At 41.1% G+C, this 21,420-nt stretch overlaps 1 protein-coding gene across 1 annotated transcript in view; it reads right to left on the bottom strand.

The window, feature by feature from the left end:
• Window positions 1-21,420, bottom strand: part of PRKG2 (protein kinase cGMP-dependent 2) — an 856,172-nt gene that overhangs the window by 234,021 nt on the left and 600,731 nt on the right. The window contains exon 10 of the mRNA XM_085643209.1: window positions 5,339-5,437. Within this exon, the coding sequence (XP_085499335.1) occupies window positions 5,339-5,437 (99 nt within the window). The remainder of the gene's footprint in view (window positions 1-5,338; window positions 5,438-21,420) is intronic.

Consider the following 21,420-nt stretch of genomic DNA (forward strand, 5'->3'; position numbering starts at 1 on the left):
GCTCCATGGGAAGAGTAACCTGCATTCCATTATTAGGCTTCCAAAAGGATCCCTGCTACTTAATGGAGACGAATGCAGGGCTTTTCCCAGGAGAGTGTTGAGGCAGACAGTCTCTCCCCCCCCCCCCCCCGTTAACCTCCCGTCTGCCTAACCTTGCAACAAAATAAAAGAATTGCTCGTGCACAGGTGCTGAATATTTGATTAGGGCAAAGTACTTTTATGGCAGAGAATAAAGGATGAAAAAACATCTCAAAGCAAACAAGAAAAATGTGCAAGGGCTATGGAGGGAGCAGCAGGCAGAGGGAGTTAAGAGTGGGGAAGAAATAGAAACTCAATCACGTCGGGAGTAGCGGACAGGCACAGATTAACTTGAATCAATCTGTGTTCGGTCCCTGCTCCACAGCAATGATCGGAAATGATGTTTCGCCTGCACTGGCTTATTAAGGAGGCTGTAAAAAAGAGTGACCTGAAGCAAACCACAGTGGGTGGGCTCCAAGCCCTTTTTGTATCCAATAGTGTAACGCTAGCACCAGCGCATGCTCTCGCAGACTCAACCCTAATAAAAGTAAAACCTCCAGTGCAAAAATAAACACATCAAAAACCTGTTTGTTGCTAACACATATATAAACTATTCAATACAAGTCAGTTTAAAGAAATAAATAAAAGCTACAGGAGCTTGGAATTTATAGTAACATGCAGAAAACCTCTAGCTTTTCTCTATCTAATGAGTAGAAAAATTAAACATGTTGTCTCTTGTTGTTATTGAAAACGAAACAATTGAGCAGAAGAAAGAAAATCAATGTTCCATTTTCGTTGCTTTAAACAGGTGCTTTAAGCCTTTCAGATTGTATGGGAAGCCGTTCATGTCAAAATTACAGCTCCCCATAGAAGCTGTAATTTTGACATGAACGGCTTCCCAAAACCTTGTCTGCTAGCTCTTGCAGCAGGCATTGTGACGTGAGAACCCAACTACAATAACTAATTACAGTCGAGATCTGATGCCTTTTCTTTATAATTGGTGACTGGGTGCATCACAATTCACTGATTGTAGAGACAGGCGTTTATATAGGGATTGCAGAATCTCATGTATCATGTAGTATACAACACTTTCGAAAATGGTGTAATAAGGATTCACAAAGTGCACGTCTTCTACTTGAGGTTTTGTCAGAGGGGTTGACTAACACCAAAACATTTACATACTATTGCAATCTGGGAGATTCCCAGTAACAAAATACCTGTCTACAAGCTTTAACATAGTGTAATTACGAGTCACTATTTAAGGCCTATATTCTCAAAAATAAGTCAGTACCTTCTGCCTTATCGGAATTTCTCATAAAAACAGATCAGGTCTAAATCCTTGATGAATGACTTGACACTGTAACTTGCTCTTTTTTGGGGGAGTGGGGAGTTTTCAAAAGCGCAAACCCGACCCCAAGGTATCAGAGCGCTTTACATGAGGACCAGTTGTGGTACAGTTGGTCACATTCATTTTGGTAGGCATGAGAAGATTAAGGGCCTGATTGCAAAGGCGGAAGGCACGCCACCGACAAGCCTCTGCACTCGTGCTGCGGTCCCCCCCCCCACCAAATTATGATGGCGGGGGAATTGTTGCTTAAGCGCGGCGGTCGTAGAGACCTCCCACCACGGTTCCGACAGGCGGTCCATTGCCCAACATTGCAGCGGTGCCTGCAAGGCACCGCCGTAGGGATTATGATATCCCTTTCCTCCGTTCGTTTTCAGGCAGACAATCCGCAGCAAAAGGAATGGCAGAAACGGATTTGGGGGCCCAAAGCGGGCCCCCCTTCATCTCTGGGCCTGGGGCAAGGGCACTGGGGGGCACCTATGTATCCCTGCACCATGTGGCAGGCACAGCAAGTGCCTTTTTATGGGCATTGCGGGCGGGCTGCTGACTGTATCCCCGCCGCAATGTTAGGGATGAGGCCTGGGTCCGCCGTGGTGGCAGTCGCATCGTAATGCGGTAGGTGGGTAGGCCACCTCGTAGGAAGCCGGTCCCACTACCACAATGATGGCGGATGAACAAAAGTCTGACCGCCATTGTAATGACCCCCTATGTGATTTGCCCAGAATCACAGGATGTTGAGCGTCCCTGCCGAGACTCGAACCCAGTTCCCTAGCTTTCCCATAAGGCAAAAATGAAATTCAAGGACTCCTTTTCAATGGAAGCAGACAAAGTCTGCCCAATCCAAATTTGTGCTCAATGAAATCAACATTTGGGTCGAGCCAAAACCTGTCTCTCAGTAGTGCTTCTTAAAGCTTTCTTGTCAGTTGATCACAAGAGGTTCAGAGACAACTGCGCTGTCAAGCCAGATCTAAAAAAAGTGGATTCAGAAAGGTGCTAATCTGCGATTATTTTTATTGAAAAAAGGAAGACTGAACCTTAAGTCACACTTCCTGTGACTGAATCATTATTTCTCATCTTATTTTATTTGTGAATGCTATTTATCATCACCTGTTTGTTCCTGGTTGAATATGCAGGCTGTATTCTTCCCAAAGTCAAATTTAGTAATTTTCATTCCAAAATCATAATTGGCTGGGCTTTGTGGGGAAATTATGTTCAAAACACAGATGATTAAAAACCCTTTGAAGGTGTTAAAACAAGTTTAGCATGAGGCATCCATGTGAATGACATAAATGGAGTGCTTATGAACAGATAAGCAATTCTTTTCAAATGACTTTTAAGAGTGGCAGCCAAACAAGGGTGTTGGTTCTTAGTATGTTTCGCATATTCGTGTCGATATATTTTGCAACAAATCCCTTGATGCTGTTGGGGGCTCTTTTCTGACTCAGTTATCCAGTACAAAGTGTGAGACTGAAAAGCTGCATGAGTACTAGTGGGATAATTTAGACCATGACAGACGGTCCATCAAACTGTCATGGGGGTGGAAGGCATGGTCTTCACCATCCTGACAGTGGACTTTTCACCCTATTTAGAGATCCCTACCTGTGCTGGAGATCTCTGTGCAGTGAATGAAGTGGCTCCTGCAACTGCTCTTTTCACAACACGGAAGGCTTGCTGAGAGGGAACCATTTTTAAAGGCCTTGATGCGGATCAAGTTTTCTCCTTGTGCATGGGCTCATAGTACATTTTCCCTGCCTGTATCATCACATGGCAGATGCAGGCAGGGAAAATCTGTGATGGTTTGCCACCCTGCTTAAGACTTAGTGCTCCCGTGGCAGACAATCTGCCGGGTGAGGGGTTACTATCACAGAGACAGCTAAGGCTCCGCCAACAGCCACCCTGTGATTCCTCTAAGGTTGATGAATTGCATACCACTGAGATAGTCAGTAGTAATAAATACTTATTAGTTCCAAAAAGGTTTGTGTAGTCTGCTATATATAATGTGGTCATCATTTCTCACATATGCCTACATGTTTTACATGCATACTGAGCTTAAGAATGTAAACTACTGTTCAGGTTTAACTCTTTGCTACCTCTTTTAAAAGTTATATGCATATTGTCTCTTTTTTCTGTTCCCATGATTGGCAGTTTGAAAGTCCTGCTGCGATGCCAGCTAAGGCCGAACTCTGTCAAAAGGTCTATCTGATTGTCCTTAAAGTAAGCCACTATGGGCCTAATTATGAGTTGCTCGTAATATTCTGACCCTTGTGATAACCCCTGGTTATGCATGGGTCGGAATTACGAGTTTGAAGAATTTAACACATCCAATATTTATCCAATGAGTTAAATAACTCAAACTCCATCAAATTTCGAGAGGTCAATCCTGCTAAAATATAACAGGGGAAAACATATGGTATTTACGGCATCATGCAGATTTTGGTGCATTAGTCATATTATGCCCCATAAAATCGTAATAGGTGTTATTTATCGCATTCGATAAATAATATACCCAGTGGTATTGTTATTTACCAGGGGCAATAAATAATGCCTCAACTTGTAATCAGGCCCAATGACCAGGAGCATTTTCGATGGAAGGGGAAAAGAGCCTTAGATACCCCTCCCCTTAATGGATTCTGTTCTGCCCTGCCCACACTGAGTTTGTCTGGGCTTCATGTGTCTTGGGGGCACCATTTCAGGATGAATTGGGGGGGCTGACCTGGAAACCAGTTTAAGCATTGGAAACCTATTCCAGAACTGACACAAAAAAATCAACAAGATGTATTTTTTTTATGAAGAGGTTTTATTAGGCTATTGTCTCTAAGTGTTACAGGGTTTCAAGAGTCTCATAAAGAATGAGGGAAGAGCACCATAGCGCCTTATTCACAAAGGTAAATCTACACATGTATATTTATTCACATATACATATTTACTAATACACCTACGTGTAATTTGTTAATTCACATTTACAAGGATAGGAATGGTGTAGCTTTTACGTCTCCACCCCCTCGAAGCAGAGGGTGAAGCCTTGAATGACAGAATTTATAAGAGTAAAGTTACTACTAGTAGCTTTGCACACATGGGGGAGATGTCTGCCACCATCACTGTAGGAGTAATGTTGTACCTGCATGTGCCTCTCCCTTAATGTTTTCTTTCCACCTCTCACTTTCTAGTAAGTATTCTACACATCTAAGCCTAATACGTAGCACCATGTGAACAAAGTTCCTCACACTCTTGACAAAGAACTCTGCACATAAAATATAGGACCGGCATAAGCAAAGACCTACACCTATACCTTTTGCAATTACATGTTTGTGTATGTGCTACAGGAGCACTCCTACACAAAATCATAAATACATTTCTGATTTTCGGTCATTTTGTGTGCAACTGTTAGACGTGTCTCATAAGAAAATGTTTATTTTCCTTTTCTGTGAGTGTGAATTCATTTCTGCATTTTGTATGATTGCAGTGGAGACGGTAGCTTGGCAGTAAATCAGAATTTACATTTTCTTTTCAAATCAGAGACCAAGATCATCTCCTATTATAGGTGTGTGTCTCTATATTGTATTTTCAGGTTATGTTATAAAGCAAAACTTTAGATAAGATGAAGCAAATGTATGATTGTTATACACCTTTCTCTACAAATCCTTTGCAAATTTTAAGACTTTCAGTCAATGTAGTTTACTAACAACAGTTACAGAAAAGAATATTGATGATTTGTACATTCTTTAGAAGTGGATTGCTGTCTATATAAACCCACCGCTCATAGAGAGGTGGTGCAGCTGATATGACTTTCTTGTGGTTCCACAACAATTAAATTCTACAACCCTTTACTATAGCATGATTATCAGGTTAAGATTTATTGTTTGCCAACACAACCACTCAGGAATCTTCTCCGGTGAAAATATAAGCTATCTTTAATCTCACCTTGTTGTGAGTGCTAAACATTAGATTTAATTTGTGAATGAAATATAGGCTTACTTTGCATTTCTTCTTTCATCATCCAGGGTCAAGTTGGCCACATATCCATGAAGGTACTTTTGGAGTTCTTCAAAAGTTCCAACTGTCTGATTGAATGTCCTAAAATTAAAATACATACAATTCTCAATTAAAATAACCAGATTTGAAGAACAATAATATTTTTAATGTATTTCTTAAAAGCAAACACTATTCAGTGGTCACAAACCATTTGCAGTAAAAATGTGATTGTAACACAGCCCTTGCAGCTACAAGACACACTCATACTTCACATGAGACTTTTAGAATATCTTGCATAGTTTTAGTGAATTTCTCATCTAATGTTTAAGGCCTTGTTTAAGAAAATGTAGTGAAATGCTTTTCTTTGCCCTCATGATCAATATGAATCAAATAGCACAACAAAACTTTTTAGACTTCATTCTCAAACTTCTTTCCACTGAAAACCTGATTCTGAATTAACAAAGGCAGAATTTTGTACTTATTGTTTTAGGGGATGTCAATATTAAGTGGATAAGTGTTAACTCAATGAATATTCCTGCAGTTGTAAGCGATGGTAAAGTTGTGAAAGAAGTGGAAGGAAAGGCTTCTATGAAAATAAGGTGAACAACTTTAGGGTCATAAATTTAACGGTATTCACAAACAATGGCAACACTTTCCCCCCTCATATTTTCCCACACACACATCTAAATTACCTGGGTGTAATTAGTGTAGCTTGTCTGGGAAAGTGCAAACAAACCAAAGTGTCACTGAGGATGTGTGGGAAAGAAATGCTTCACAAGAAAAAAGGTTTTCCATATAAATGAAAATGCAAAAGAAAATTACGCATATGAGTTTTGACAGTGTGGGCATTCTGCTCAGGAAGGGTTATGAAAAATAGTGGTATGCATTAAATTTATGTACATGAATTCTAAAAGTGACAGGCAATGGACATGCACATCTGGTACTTTTGTGAATCAGTCAAAAAATATTTTTAAATCTCTGAGATGCAAATGTGGATGGCTGTATATGCAAGAAATGTCAACATATGTTTGCAAATCAGGAACATTTTGACATTCTTTTGAGCACTGATAGTTTTTTTCATATCCAATGATTTATTTAAAGAAATTGAAAAAAAATAAGTCAGTGTTCTGTATGCTCGTAACCCCCAAAACAACATGAGATCTTGACATTGAATACTACAATGTTCAATACATTCTTCATATTTTTATATAAATCCAATTAAAATGTGAAATCAATCATGTGATGCTATCAATGCAATTAGTAAATATTGTCCGTCTAAATACTTTGGAAAAAAATTCTATATATACTGGAACAGAAAAGACATACAAACTAGAAACAAATGCAAATGTCCATGGAAGAAGTATGTTTGCACAATTTATAATACAACACATACATAACTAAATAATGAAATGATCAGTGAAACAGCTGCTTTCAGATTATCAACATGGAAATATACTCACAGACATTTTTGATGTAACAATTTTATCTATCACCCACTGCCATATCTTTCCATAATTTTTTCAACACAGATTAATCATCTGAGAGGCATCACTATCATGTCTTCAAAAAAGTATTGAAAAGTAAACAATTCTATGAATAGTAAATCTAGAATGTTCTCCTAATTTATTAAGATGCAACTGCTTGGTAAAATATGGGCACAGCCTAGGGCCATTCATGTAAATAAACACCATAAATAGTGTTCACTTGCATTACATCTAAGCTATCTTATCCTTTCCTTTGTGACAAGGAACAGTTTGCATGCTATTGACATAGATAACTTCTGATTAACCCTTGGGGTTTGGCCATTAGACAAATACCCATGCTTTCATCACCTCTTTCTGGTAAAAAACCATGAACACAGCATATTTTTTTCTCTCTTGGTTCCAAAAGCTAATTCTTGGTAAAACTGGTTCAATGTTGGCTCTAGAGAAACAGATCATATTTTCAGGATATCCACATATTGATAAATGTACCTATGTAAATGGAAACACTGTAATGGTCAATGGTGGTTCTGAAAAAGCAGCATGTTTTCAGTCCTTCTGAAATTTCATGAACTCTCATGGCATAGCATTTTTCAGTAAAGTCATTTTTCAAAGTATGGCTGTTCTTTTTTTTATTTTATTGGTGATACTTTCGTCTTCAATAGAAGAACTTCTTATTATATTAATCTGAAAATGAACATACGCACACTAGGCCTGGTTCTGAAATTCTTGATGGATGTTTGTTTACATTGATAAGTAGATTATCCCATTTTCTCTTATTGGACTGCTTCTATGCTATATTGATATATGATTTGATCTTGAAATCATTGGCTGGTGTTACATATTTATAGGCAAAACAATTGTATTTTGTACTTGGAAAGTGATCTACTATACAACTCTAATATTAAATTCAGCGTGAGAGATACTTGTCTACAAAAGCCTTGCCTCAATGCAGATTTAATACAGAATTGACTTCCTAATGTTACATGCCTGAGAATTTTAATCCTAGAAAGTTAAGAAGCTCCCTTAAACCATTGGGTCAAGGGCATTTCAATGGAATATTTGGAACATTTCAATATGCGATTTCAGTGAGTTAATACCTTATCAGATTGTATATATATATTGGCAATGTAACATAGTACATGTATTAAATAAGGAAGGGCAATTTTCAAATAAATACTTGAGGCAACGTTTTCCTCCCACCAATGCATTGTCAAATTTCTGTATTAGGGATATGTACTTTCTATTAGATTTGTGCGCATACAATTGCCTGTGAGTCGCTTCGAATATCCTGGAAGATGGTCTTCCATAATAAAGGGGGATGAGGCACACCTAAATGTCAACATATATTACTTACCAGCGATACTGAAAATGTGCTACTGTTGTTCTTCTAGCAGCAGCGTCTTTACAGCTCTATTCAAGCATATTTGGCTTCTAGGCAGATAAATATTTTCATTTCAAGTTCGGTCACCCACACAATTTTGAAAATGGCGACCTATATAAAGCACATTTTTCCTCAAGCTTTTCTTGAACCTCTTTCTACATCTATCTCTGAGTTCAAGCAATAAATGTTCACTGTAAAAAACTATAACTTAAACAGTCATGAGAAAAATGAGCATTCAAACTATAGGCTTTGCAAACTATGAATTTGTGTGTTTGGCTTAAATATTACTTACTCTACAGTCGTGCATCCAGAAAAACAAATATTCTACCATTGTATGTGTGCCTCTGATGGAGTGGGTAGTACAAAATTTTGTATACCTCCCCCATTTCTGCATGTTCATACTAATTAGAATAATCTATTCATTGTAATATTATTAATGTGTTTTGAGTGGTACTTAACCAACCTTACTAATGTATGAATTACACGTGGGATTTGCATTTTGCATGGCTAAAATAATTTGTAAACTAATATACGAACGCATACTAATACTAGAAAAATAGAATATTGCATGATGTATGTTGCTTTTGTGACGTAATTGTAAGTTGCACCAGATGGCATCATTGGGTGAATATAAACGCTTTAAATGTCGCAATTATGCTAGATAATTACATACACATAGGGGAATTAGTGAGGGTTATACATTTTATTCGTTATTTCCATGTTTTAATTACTTTTGTGTTTGTTTTGCTTAAGTTGACCGATTGGGCCTATGACAAAATGGCCGACCAACGTACACGACGAGACACCTACCATTCCACGAGGTTTCAGAAGAAGTACGCATGTCCCAGGCTCCTGAACAAGTGGCCTCAAGATGACCTACACAGCCTGTACCCAAACAAGGTCACGATTGGACTTTTGCCAAGAGCTTTAACAATGGACAGTTTTTGACAACCGGATGGATCATGTCTAATGGAGTGACATCATAGACTTTGGGAGACCGAAACGGATGATCTTAACCAACCAATCAGAAGTGCCCAAAACTGACTTTCTTTACATTTAATCATTACTTTCATTATCAAAAGATGGTAGAATAGTGAGTTGTGCGGACCTTTTCTTTTTCCTGACGTTATGCTGACGGAGAGGACGGTGACACTGCAGGACAGTTTTTCCTTGAATCTCTGACAGACTAAATTGCTGCCCATTTCCCTAATGAACTGAGGACTCTCAAAACTGATGGGCATTGATTGATGCGTACACGCTTATGGTTCAGACCCAATCTTTGGGACTGTAGCGTGCTGCATGACGACTTGATTGACTTAGAGGACGACTAATAGCCAGATTAGGTAAATATGGTGTTCTATGGTTTGATTAACGTTTTATTAAAATTTGCATTAATTAGATAAACAATATTATTGATTAATAAGAAAATGTGTTGGGTTATTTATTGAGAAGGAATAGATTAAGATTTGAATATAAATGAAAGAGGATTGAAATCACTTCTCCAACTCAACTAAATGGTCCATCGGCTAAGTGGAAGGAATATCTTGAGGTTCAGGATTAAGATGTACTGGATTAAGGATATGTAGTGTATGTTTATGTAAATAAAATAACTCTAGGTTATAAGGTATTCTTTTCACGTCCGAGTTTGGAACACTTATCTCTCCCGTAAGAGCAGACCAATAAAGTGTGAGTATTGGTGTTATGGGCCCCACCAATGAATGTATTGAGTGAAAGTGTTAGTGTGATATTTGGTCTGTGACGAAGGGAGGATTTGAAATTCCACGCTGCATCACCACAAGGAAGAAATAGCTGCTCGTGTTTACTCTACAGTTGTGGGATGGAACCATGCATGCATTTACTACGCATGCCTATTCCACGCAGTCTCTACAACGCAAGTCTTAAACACGAATATGCCTTTACCACATGTACCTTTACAACAAATGATGTGTTGTTAAGGCATGTATTGTAAATAAATATCCGTGGTTAAGACTTGACAGGTACGTCTTAACCACCCACGGCCCCTGCACCAGCCCTGAGTCCTAAAACTACCCCTCCCTCCTGAAAACCAACCCCTTCCCATCGAGCCCTCGAAACCTTCCTGCCTCCAGTCCTAAAAAATACCCTGACTTCCCCTAAGCCCTAAAAACTACCCTGACCTTTCCCTGAGCCCTAAACCTGCCCCACCCTCCCCTAAGCCCTAAAAACGACCTCGACCCCCGAGACCTAAAAAGTACCCTGAAAACTACCCTAAAGTGTATTACGATCCCTGCCCCCTGCCCTGAGCCCTGAAACAGCCCCGAAGCCACTGCCCTGACACCTACAACTATCCCCTCCCTCCAAAAAAACAACACCCTCCCCCAGCCCTGAAAACTACCCCCCAGCCCTGAAACCTACCCCGACCTTCCCAGCCCTGAAAACTACTCCAAATCCCCAGCCCTGAAAACTACCCCAAACCCCCCAGCCCTGAAAACTACCCTGAACCCCGCCATGAAAACTATCCCGAACCCCCAGTCTTGAAAATTACCATGAGCCCCCCCCAGCCCTGAAAACTACCCTAACCCCTGAAAATTACCCTGAACCCCCTACCCATGAAAACTACCCCAAACCCCCAGCCCTAAAAACTATCCTGAACCCCCACCCCTGATAACTACCCCAAACCTCCCCAGCCCTGAAAACTACCATAAGCCCCACCAAACATACCAACTACCCCCCAAAACCCGCCCCCAGCCCCACATACCTCACCGCGCCACGTCCTTTCCCGATCCTTCCTACTGCTTGGCTGCTTCCTGCTTCCGCCAGCCAGCAGCTAGAGCGCACACTGCCTTAACAAGGCATATGCGTGTTTAAGGCATATGCATGGTTAAGGCCACAGTGTTCTGACTGTTCCCCTTACTTTACAGACTAATATACTAAGCCTGGGTTACGAAAGTAAATAGGGCCTTCGTAAACCTTTCAGAAGTAACTGAATTGATATGGTACTTTTATTGCTGTTGATTTCTTTCTGTCTACTTATCGCTTTGTCTGCTACACAAGCTATTGCTTTTGACCTCTGTCGAGCCCAGGATGACATATCATTAATCTGAACTAGAGATAACTTATTTTCCCTTAACCTGTTACCAGAAACACTGTTTTACTTTGTTCTGTCTTTTCTTGATCTATTCTTTACCTGGCTGCTTATTCCTTCCAGGTGTTGTGCTGGGCTCAACTAGAGGAATTTGAATATTCCCATTAAATTGGATTCAGAGGATTTGCGGTCATTACATTGCAGATCCAACTTTAGGAGTCAGTAAATTGCCAATCAAATCAACATCTCCATTTATACACTTGTTTGTAGAAAAGGTATCAGGTAACGCTCCATTTTGATTCAAACTACATGTAAATGTTTAAATGGATGAATGAATAGAACTGGGACAGATCTCTGTGTCTCTGCATAGTGGCCTGGGCGACATAGTGATGACTCTGTACTCAGTGCTAACATACCCTCTTTAGAGTAATGATCCCCACCCCTCAGCAAGGGTAATGAATAGAATATTTTCTCATGTCACTTTTGCAGTACTGTTGTAATAAACTCAAATTTGAACCTTGAACTGTAGTAATATATCTGAGAATGTGGTTTATATGAGACTGTGTGTTTATTAGTACAATTGCTTTAAATAATGTGCTATTGTCCACATATATTTTCAGTGCCATGTCATGTGTATGTATATATAAATTCAATGAAAAGACAAAAGGTTAAGACCAAGGGGCTGATTACGATCTTGCTAGGAAAGCCCTCCATACGACTGGGATCCGGAGAGCTTTCCTAGCGAGTTGCGCTCCGTGAGTCCGAGTGGCCGATTCCGATGCACCTGTAAGGGGCCCTAAGGGGCCGGTTACGATGCAGTTTGGAAGGCCTCCTAACGGCATTTGCTCCATCCGAATCGGATCGGGAAAGCGTCTTTCTGACCAAAACGGAAAGGTTTCCGACCGGCCGAATATGATGCGAGTTAGGCATTAGGAATATCCTACTCTGAACCCGAAGGTATTCGGAATGACTGAGCCGTACGGAGCAGATTCGTACGTCTCTACGGGCGACCGATTACGATGCTGGATTTGGACAGCCTTTCCAAATTGTGCCGTCCGGCTAAAGTCGGCAATCGGAATCAGACTTTGGGGGCCTGTAACAGGCCCCCCTGCACCCGAAGCCTTCCCAATCGGGCACAAAACTCAGAAATTCTAAAGTTATAGCTATAACTTTGTTACCATTTGCGCCCCCCTAAAACTTAGTATAACTACCGCACCTCTGTCCACAGTGCTGTCAACTCGCTAGCTACACTACATTAACTATAGCTCACACCGCTCCATGTACTGCTTATACCCTTTCATTATACATCACTTGTAGCATGCACAAGACACATGAAGTCTTAAGTGACATTATTTATAAGAACAATGTGCATGGTATTGGGCGGAATTATAGTTAATGTAGGGGGCTAGTGAGTTGACAACACTGTGTACAGAGGTGTGAGAGTTATACTAAGTTTTGGGTGGGGCACAAATTATAACTTAAAGTTATAACTATAACAAACATCCATCAAGAATTTCTAACGTTTGTGTAAATTAGTTTTGTATAAAGAAATAACAAAGTTTTCCTAACTATAACTTAACATTAAGTCAAGTCAAGTCAAAAGCACTTTATTCGGCAGCCAAGAGCCAAAAAAGCAAACAGTATTTTATAAAAATACACTTTTCATCCAAATATGTCATAGGATAAAAGGCGTCCAATGTTACTATAACAATGGTCACATTGGAAACCTACAAAGAGTATATCATATAAAGTGCAGCAGTGCTAAAATGGTGAGGCAGGACCATAAATACTATCTCATTAAAAATACATTGCATAGTTTAGGAGAACATATTTACACTGACTGATAACACAGGATAGCTACTGCAACGGCAGCTTAGTCCTGTGTCTAATGGCCCCAATTAAAAAACTTGCCACCCCAAAAACAAACCCTGGGTGAGGCTAGCATTTGAAGATAAAACAAGGCCGGCCTCACTTGAACAAATTGGCAATCTTTGAGTAGGGGAAAATGTGCTTCCTGATCAAGGGATCGTAATAGGCGTAGAAGAACGTTAGATGGAGGGTATCCTGCTCCGAGGAATTGTCAGAAGGGCAGGGTTTTAGTAATTCTGGTTTCGAGTAACCTTTGGGGAATGCCAGTAACCAGGGAACCATTTTTAGAAGGAATTTCATCAAAACAAAACGATGATATGCTTTGTTGACATAGGATAAGTATGATTGCATCTGCGGGCCCAGGCTCAGTGGAACAAACCTTCTCACTGAAGGTTTGGCTAGTTCGATCTCCTCCTCCCTAGCTATTAGCCCGGAATTTTGTAGTACTCAGAGCCAGTTTTTCATAAACAAAGTTGAGATAGTGTATAAAACCTACAAAGATAGCAATTACTCCTCCTCTAAGATAACTAAGCCAGGGCCAGATACTCGTACACCCGGCAGTGGTTTCTCCTTTTCTTCTCCCTTGGTGGAGCAGATCATTCAAGTGGTGAAGACAACTAAGCAGGAGCCCCGTCAGACCCTTGTCCTCCTAAAGTTGAAATATTCAGTGAACAACTTAGTTTAGTGTTCACGGAGATAATACAGACAGGCTTGTTTCCTGAGGCGTGGAAGGCAGCCTCAGTCCTGCCTCTGTTAGAGAAATCCAACCTTGACCCTAAGGAACCTAGCAGCTACCGTCCGATCTCTAGGATTCCTTTTACCGTCTAAGGTATTGGAGAAATTGCTTAATACACAGCTTACAACTTTCATCTCTGCAGGAGACCTCCTGGACCACTCACAATATGGTTTTAGAGAGGGCCAGAGAACAGAGACTGCTCTGGTCATGGCGGCAGAGGAACTTAGAAGAACACTGGATGCAGGAGGGAAGGCTGCCTTGATTTTGTTAGATCTATCATTGGCCTTCGATATAGTTAACCTTGAAATATTAACTGGCAGACAGGCGGAGCTGGGGATTCAAGACACCGCCCTTACTCTACTGTCACCCTATCTAACGGATAGAACTTTTGCAGTAGAACTCGGTGGCTCTGCGTCCAAATCTTTCAAACTGCTGTGTGGTGTGCCACAAGGCTCCTCTTTGAGCCCCACACTTTTGAATATTTATGTGGCTCCTTTAGCCTCGATCATTAGGCAGTGTGGTTTTTCGGTGGTCTCCTATGCTGATGACACCCAGGTGGTGATATCAGTCTCAAATAATGTGGAAGAGACAGCCGATCGTTTTAATGACTCAAGTAAATACCTGGATGCAGACCAACTGCCTGAAATTGAACGGCGAAAAAACTGAAATCTTGCCGGCCAGGATCCAACGCTTCCTTTTGGTCACTGAGATGGTGGCCGGCCAATTTTGGCAAAAGCCCAATTCCAGTCCCTAAGGTTAAGAACCTTATTGGATAAAAAAAAAAAAAAAAATATATATATATATTACCTACTGGCGGTCGCCAGTAGGTAGTTATAGTTAGGACCCCTTTTCCATAGGAAATCCGCAACATTCTATTTTGAATAACTTTGGCGCCGGTCGATGAATCCTCGCGAATTTCTCAAAATAGGTGGGGCGCTACGCTCCGCTCCTACCCTGAAAGTCTCGGGGGGATTTGTCAAGCGGGGGCTGAGATAAAAGGGGGGTCCCAAAACGCGTTTTTCCCATGCATTTTTCCATAGGACCTTTAGACACAGCTACAGCCCGAACGGCTGAACAGAATTACTTGAAATTTGGCAGAGAGGTAGTCCTCAGGTCAAGGAAGTGCCTTTTGTAGGTTTGGTGTAAATCTGTTCAGTAGATTCTGAGAAAATAGCCTTTAAATCAATATATATATCTGAGCCAGCTTACGGTGCGTTTACGGTACGCTTACCGTACGCGTACGGTGGCGTGCGCGAGCGCGATTCTGATTGGCCCTTAGATCTTAGTAAACATTCGAATCGGTCGAAACCAGGAAGCGGCGGCCGCCATTTTCTCTCTCGCACTCTGAGGGGGGAGCTGATAAACAAATGCCAAAAACATATAAAGGGGCTGTTTAGACAGCGCCCATGCACATAACCATGTTAGTTGAGTCTTCAAAGATCCCCCAAGGCAAAAAACGGTAATTTTTTATTTTTCGAAAATTTCGCCGATTACGCTTACCGTACGCTTACCGTACGCGTACGGTAAAAAATTATTTTAAAAAAAAACCCACTCTCTCCACCCCGTGTGCAAATGGTGGCCGAAGGCCACCATTTGTGCATGGCATATAAGAGCACAGCATTTCCCCAAAAAATTTCAACAGATTACCTATCACAAGGAAGCGCATAATATGTCCTCCATGTGCGCACGGTGCGCGAAGCGCATCGTGCGTACATGGCCCATCTAGCGTAACGTGGGCACGCGGTGCGCTGCGCGCACCGCGTGCCCACCGTGCGTGCACGGCACTAACTGCGTAAGGTGGGCGCGCGGTGCGCGAAGCGCACCGCGTGCTCACTGTGCGCGTACGGTGCGCGAACGGAACGAACTGCGTTAAGTGGGCGCGCACGCCACGAATGGCGTAAAGTAACTTAGCATTTAAAAAACCGTTCAAATTCACTGAAAAAACCATAGGTTTCACACACGTTATAGTTAGGAATTAGCATTTAAAAAACCTTGCAAATTCACTGAAAAAACCATAGGTTTCACACATGTTATAGTTAGCGGAAATTTTACTGATAAAAAACCAATGAAATTCCCCCGTTATAGTTAGTGCAGGAAACTATAACTCATGCGACCGCAATCTTCTGCTGATGACATATGTGTCTTTATGAAAAAAAAATGTTTGTAATATATGTATAGCTAAAAATTTATGGAAGAAGACATGGGCAAATAAGTGTCTAAATACAGTATTAGCATCAGCAGAGGATTGCGGTCGCGTGAGTTATAGTTTCCTGCACTAACTATAACGGGGGAATTTCATTGGTTTTTTATCAGTAAAATTTCCGCTAACTATAACATGTGTGAAACCTATGGTTTTTTCAGTGAATATATATATATATATATATATACATACATATATATATATATTACCTACTGGCAGTCGCCAGTAGGTAGTTATAGTTAGGACCACGTTTCCATAGGAAATCCGCAACATTCTATTTTGAATAACTTTGGCGCCGGTCGACGAATCCTCGCGAATTTTTCAAAATAGCTGGGGCGCTACGCTCCGCTCCTACCCTGAAAGTCTCGGGGGGATTCGTCAAGCGGGGGCTGAGATAAAAGGGGGGTCCCAAAACGCGTTTTTCCCATGCATTTTTCCATAGGACCTTTAGAACGAGCTACAGCCCGAACGGCTGAACAGAATTACTAGAAATTTGGCAGAGAGGTAGTCCTCAGGTCAAGGAAGTGCCTTTTGTAGGTTTGGTGTAAATCTGTTCAGTAGATTCTGAGAAAATAGCCTTTAAATCAATATATATATCTGAGCCAGCTTACGGTGCGCTTACGGTACGCTTACCGTACGCGTACGGTGGCGTGCGCGAGCGCGATTCTGATTGGCTCTTAGATCTTAGTAAACATTCGAATCGGCCGAAACCAGGAAGCGGCGGCCACCATTTTCTCTCTCGCACTGAGAGTGATGAGTGAAATACAAAGCACAAAAACATGTAAAGGGGCTGTTTAGACAGCTCCCACACACAGCCATGTTGAGGGAGTCCCCAAAGATCCCCCAAGGGCAAAAACGGAATTTTTATTTTTTCGGTAATTTCGCCGATTACGCTTACCGTACGCGTACGGTAAAAAATTATTAAAAAAAAAAAAATTATCCACACTCTGCCCAACCCGTGTGCAATTGGTGCCCGAAGGGCATCATTTGTGCATGGCTCATAACAGGTGCGACCGCAATCTTCTGCTGATGACATATGTGTCTTTATTAAAAAAAAATATTTGTAATATATGTATAGCTAAAAATGTATGGAAGAAGACATGGGCAAATAAGTGTCTAAATACAGTATTAGCATCAGCAGAGGATTGCGGTCGCGTGAGTTATAGTTGCCTGCACTAACTATAACGGGGGAATTTCATTGGTTTTTTATCAGTAAAATTTCCGCTAACTATAACATGTGTGAAACCTATGGTTTTTTCAGTGAATATATATATATATATATATGCTCTTCAATGCGGCTTGGATTCGGATCGCTCAGCAGCGGGTGCGAGTGTTGGGCCAAGCCAGCGGCCAAAATTCAATTTTAAAGCAAATGACACTCGCACTCAGGAACCTTGTAAATATTTATTCTTAACAGAGTTCCCTTCTGTTACACCGACGCGTTTCAGCCCTGTCGGCCTTGTTCACGGTAGGTGACACCATTTCCTGTTACATTTTAAAGCATTTCCTATACAACGTAGTGAGCTCCATAGGATTCTGGGAACTGAAGTTTTTTTCAAATGTTGAAAATAAATTTAGGTAATCACCTCGTAACAGTGAGAAACAAATTAATTGGGTTTCCCAAAACAACAGTAGGCATTTGGACAGTTGTCAGTAACTGCAACAGTATTAATTAATGAAAAATAATTTCACAATGCTTTTTTAGATAAACGATACTGCTCAAAGAATATGTTTTTCAATATATGAATGCTAAATGTTCCAGTTCTATAAGTAGCCTGGTTACAGAACATTTGAAGTAGCAATGTATAGCAATTTGTAATAGGTGTTTAGTAAACTGGCATTAGTGGCCAGTTTAGTGTTCCAGAGAGTATCCAAAATTTTATAAGTAATCAGAGGATCTGCAGAGGCAATAAGTAGCTAGTTTCAAAAAGATAGGGAAAGGGAGTTGCAAGGATGGATACGCATGCAAAGAATCCTTATGTAGCACAGTCCAGCTAGAGGTGTACATAAAGTTCCCCGTCCAAGTTCATCCCTCTCGGGTGCTTGGTCCGAAGTCGGATTATATATTTCGATTCGAGTTGTCTCAGTTTTTTCTGGCGGTCGCCCAGCCTCTCATTGGTTTCAATAGAATCGATTGCAAAGAATGACATGTTCATCCAGTTTCCCTCCTGACATGCTATCATGTGTTTTGCGGTAGCATAGGAGAGATCTTTATTTTTTACCGCTCTGACATGTTCCAAGATACGTTTCTTTAACATGCAAATGGTACTACCTATGTAGAGCATACCACAGTCACATTGGATTGCATAAATGACAAATTTTGTTGTGCATGTTATTTTATGTTTGATGTGAATGGTTTTGCCTTCTGGATCGGTGAGTGTTCTCATGTTTTTCCCAATTTTGCATGCTTTGCAATTGTTACATTTTCTGAAGCCTATTTGTTGTTGCGTGAGCCAGTTAGATTGTACAGTTTTGATGCTTTGAAAATGGCTCTTTGTAGTAAGGTCTCTAATGGATTGGACCTTTTTGTATGCAATGGATGGTTGTGTTCCAATAATGGGCATCAGATCTTGCTGTATGTAAGTATCAGCCGAGGAGCAGACTGAGTCTGCTCCTCGGCTGATACTTACATACAGCAAAGAATCGTACAAAATCCGACAAATCATCCAAAAGTACTGGTCGATACTACAACAGGACCAAGATATGATGCCCATTATTGGAACACAACCATCCATTGCATACAAAAAGGTCCAAGCCTGCAGGTCAGGCGAAACGCGTCCAGCAGCTGACAAATAAAACTAATTTGCAGCACAAGACACGGCGTCGTCAATCCTTTTTGAGGGAATTCGTGGAAATTCATTACGGACCTTGCAGGGTTGGTCTGACAAGACGACGCGCCCTTTGATCTGGAGACGCGGCAGGATTAACCAAGCGGTTTTCGACAAGTTTATATATATATATATATATATATATATATATATTCACTGAAAAAACCATAGGTTTCACACATGTTATAGTTAGCTGGACATTTTACTGATAAAAAACCAATGAAATTCCCCCGTTATAGATACTGTAGGCAACTATAACTCACGCGACCGTAATCCTCTGCTGATGCTAATACTGTATTTAGACACTTATTTGGCCATGTCTTCTTCCATTAAATTTTAGCTATACATATATTACAAATATTTTTTTTTCATAAAGACACATATGTCATCAGCAGAGGATTACGGTCGCGTGAGTTATAGTTGCCTACAGTAACTATAACGGGGGAATTTCATTGGTTTTTTATCAGTAAAATGTCCAGCTAACTATAACATGTGTGAAACCTATGGTTTTTTCAGTGAATTTGCAAGGTTTTTTAAATGCTAATTCCTAACTATAACGTGTGTGAAACCTATGGTTTTTTCAGTGAATTTGTACGGTTTTTTAAATGCTAAGTTACTTTACGCCATTTGTGGCGTGCGCGCCCACTTAACGCAGTTCGTTCCGTGCGCGCACGGTGCGCTTCGCGCACCGTGCACGCACAGTGAGCCCACGTTACGCACCGTGCGCACATGGAGGACATATGATGAGCATCGCTGTGATAGGTAAAATATATAAGCCATGCACAAAAGGTGCACTTTCGGGCACCTTTTGCACACGGGGTGGGGAGAATGTGGACATTTTTTTTTTTTTTATTATTTCTTACCGTACGCGTACGGTAAGCGTAATCGACGAAATTTACGAAAAAATTAAAATTGCCGTTTTTCAATTGGGGGATCCCTGGGGACTCCGTGGACATGGCTAGGTGCTTGGGAGCTGTCTAAACAGCCCCTTTACATGTTTTGGGACTTTGTTTTTCAATCCCCTGTCAGAGTGCGAGAGAGAAAATGGCGGCCGCCGCTTCCTGGTTTCGACCGATTAGAATGTTTACTAAGATCTAAGGGCCAATCAAAATCGCGCTCGCGCACGTCACCGTACGCGTACGGTAAGCGCACCGTAAGCGCACCGTAAGCTGGCTCAGATATATATATTGATTTAAAGGCTATTTTCTCAGAATCTACTGAACAGATTTACACCAAACCTACAAAAGGCACTTCCTTGACCTGAGGACTACCTCTCTGCCAAATTTCATTAAATTCTGTTCAGCCGTTCGGGCTGTAGCTCTGTCTAAAGGTCCTATGGAAAAATGCATAGGAAAAACGTGTTTTGGGACCCCCCTTTTATCTCAGCCCCCGCTTGACGAATCCCCCCGAGACTTTCAGGGTAGGAGCGGAGCGTAGCGCCCCACCTATTTTGAAAAATTCGCGAGGATTCGTCAACCGGCGCCAAAGTTATTCAAAATAGAATGTTGCGGATTTCCTATGGAAACGTGGTCCTAACTATAACTATCTACTGGCGACCGCCAGTAGATAATAATATATATATATATATATATATATATATATATATATATATATATATATATATATATATATATATATATATATATATATATTACCTACTGCAGTCGCCAGTAGGTAGTGCTAGTTAGGACCTAGTATCCATAGGAAAAGCATTTTTTGTTTTGCTAGTAACTTTGGCGCCGTTTGATGAATCTTATGAGCTAGTTACTTCAGCTGCTGTCGAGATCGTTTTGGGATGATCCATCAAGCAGGGGCCAAGAAAACGGGGGGGCCCAAAAGGCATTTTCCCCATACAATGTCCCATAGTGATTTTAGATATGACTACAGCTCGAACAGCTGAACAGAATTACACCAGATTTAGCAGACAGCTAGATCTTGGTCTGGAAAGAGTATTTTTTGTAATTTGGTGTAAATCTGTTCAGCAGTTTAGGAGTTATTAAAGAAAAAAGATTTATGTATATCTTGAGACGTGGATCCACCATGGTGGATCCGCAGATCAACGTGCACAAAAGTACTGTGATTGGTCGCCCACAACCTGAGAGAAAAGTTGTGGCCACCATTTTGTCGATCAGGAAACGGTTCTCAGGAGGGTGAAATAAAGTGTCAGTGGGATATAAGGGGTCAGGATAGAGGTATCCTGACCCCATGAGGCTGATGGAGGGTCTGTGAGGGACCCCTCATGAGCAAGAAAATGTACAAAAATGTTTTTTTGGGGGGCATACGAGGATCTATGGACCCACCGCAGCACTCAGCTGCGGTGGGTCCATGTCCCTGTGTGAATCCGCAATGGTACCACGGATAAAGACCCCAATAAAAAAAAAAATACAATCACTCACAGACCCACTCACACCCACTTACACAAACCACTCACACATCAATACAGCCATTCACACACCAACTCACAGACCCACACAGACACTCAAATACCCACACACACCCACGCAACCACTCACACACCTTTGC

This window comes from Triturus cristatus, chromosome 2_2, assembly GCF_964204655.1.
Source record: "Triturus cristatus chromosome 2_2, aTriCri1.1, whole genome shotgun sequence".
NCBI lineage: Eukaryota > Metazoa > Chordata > Amphibia > Caudata > Salamandridae > Triturus > Triturus cristatus.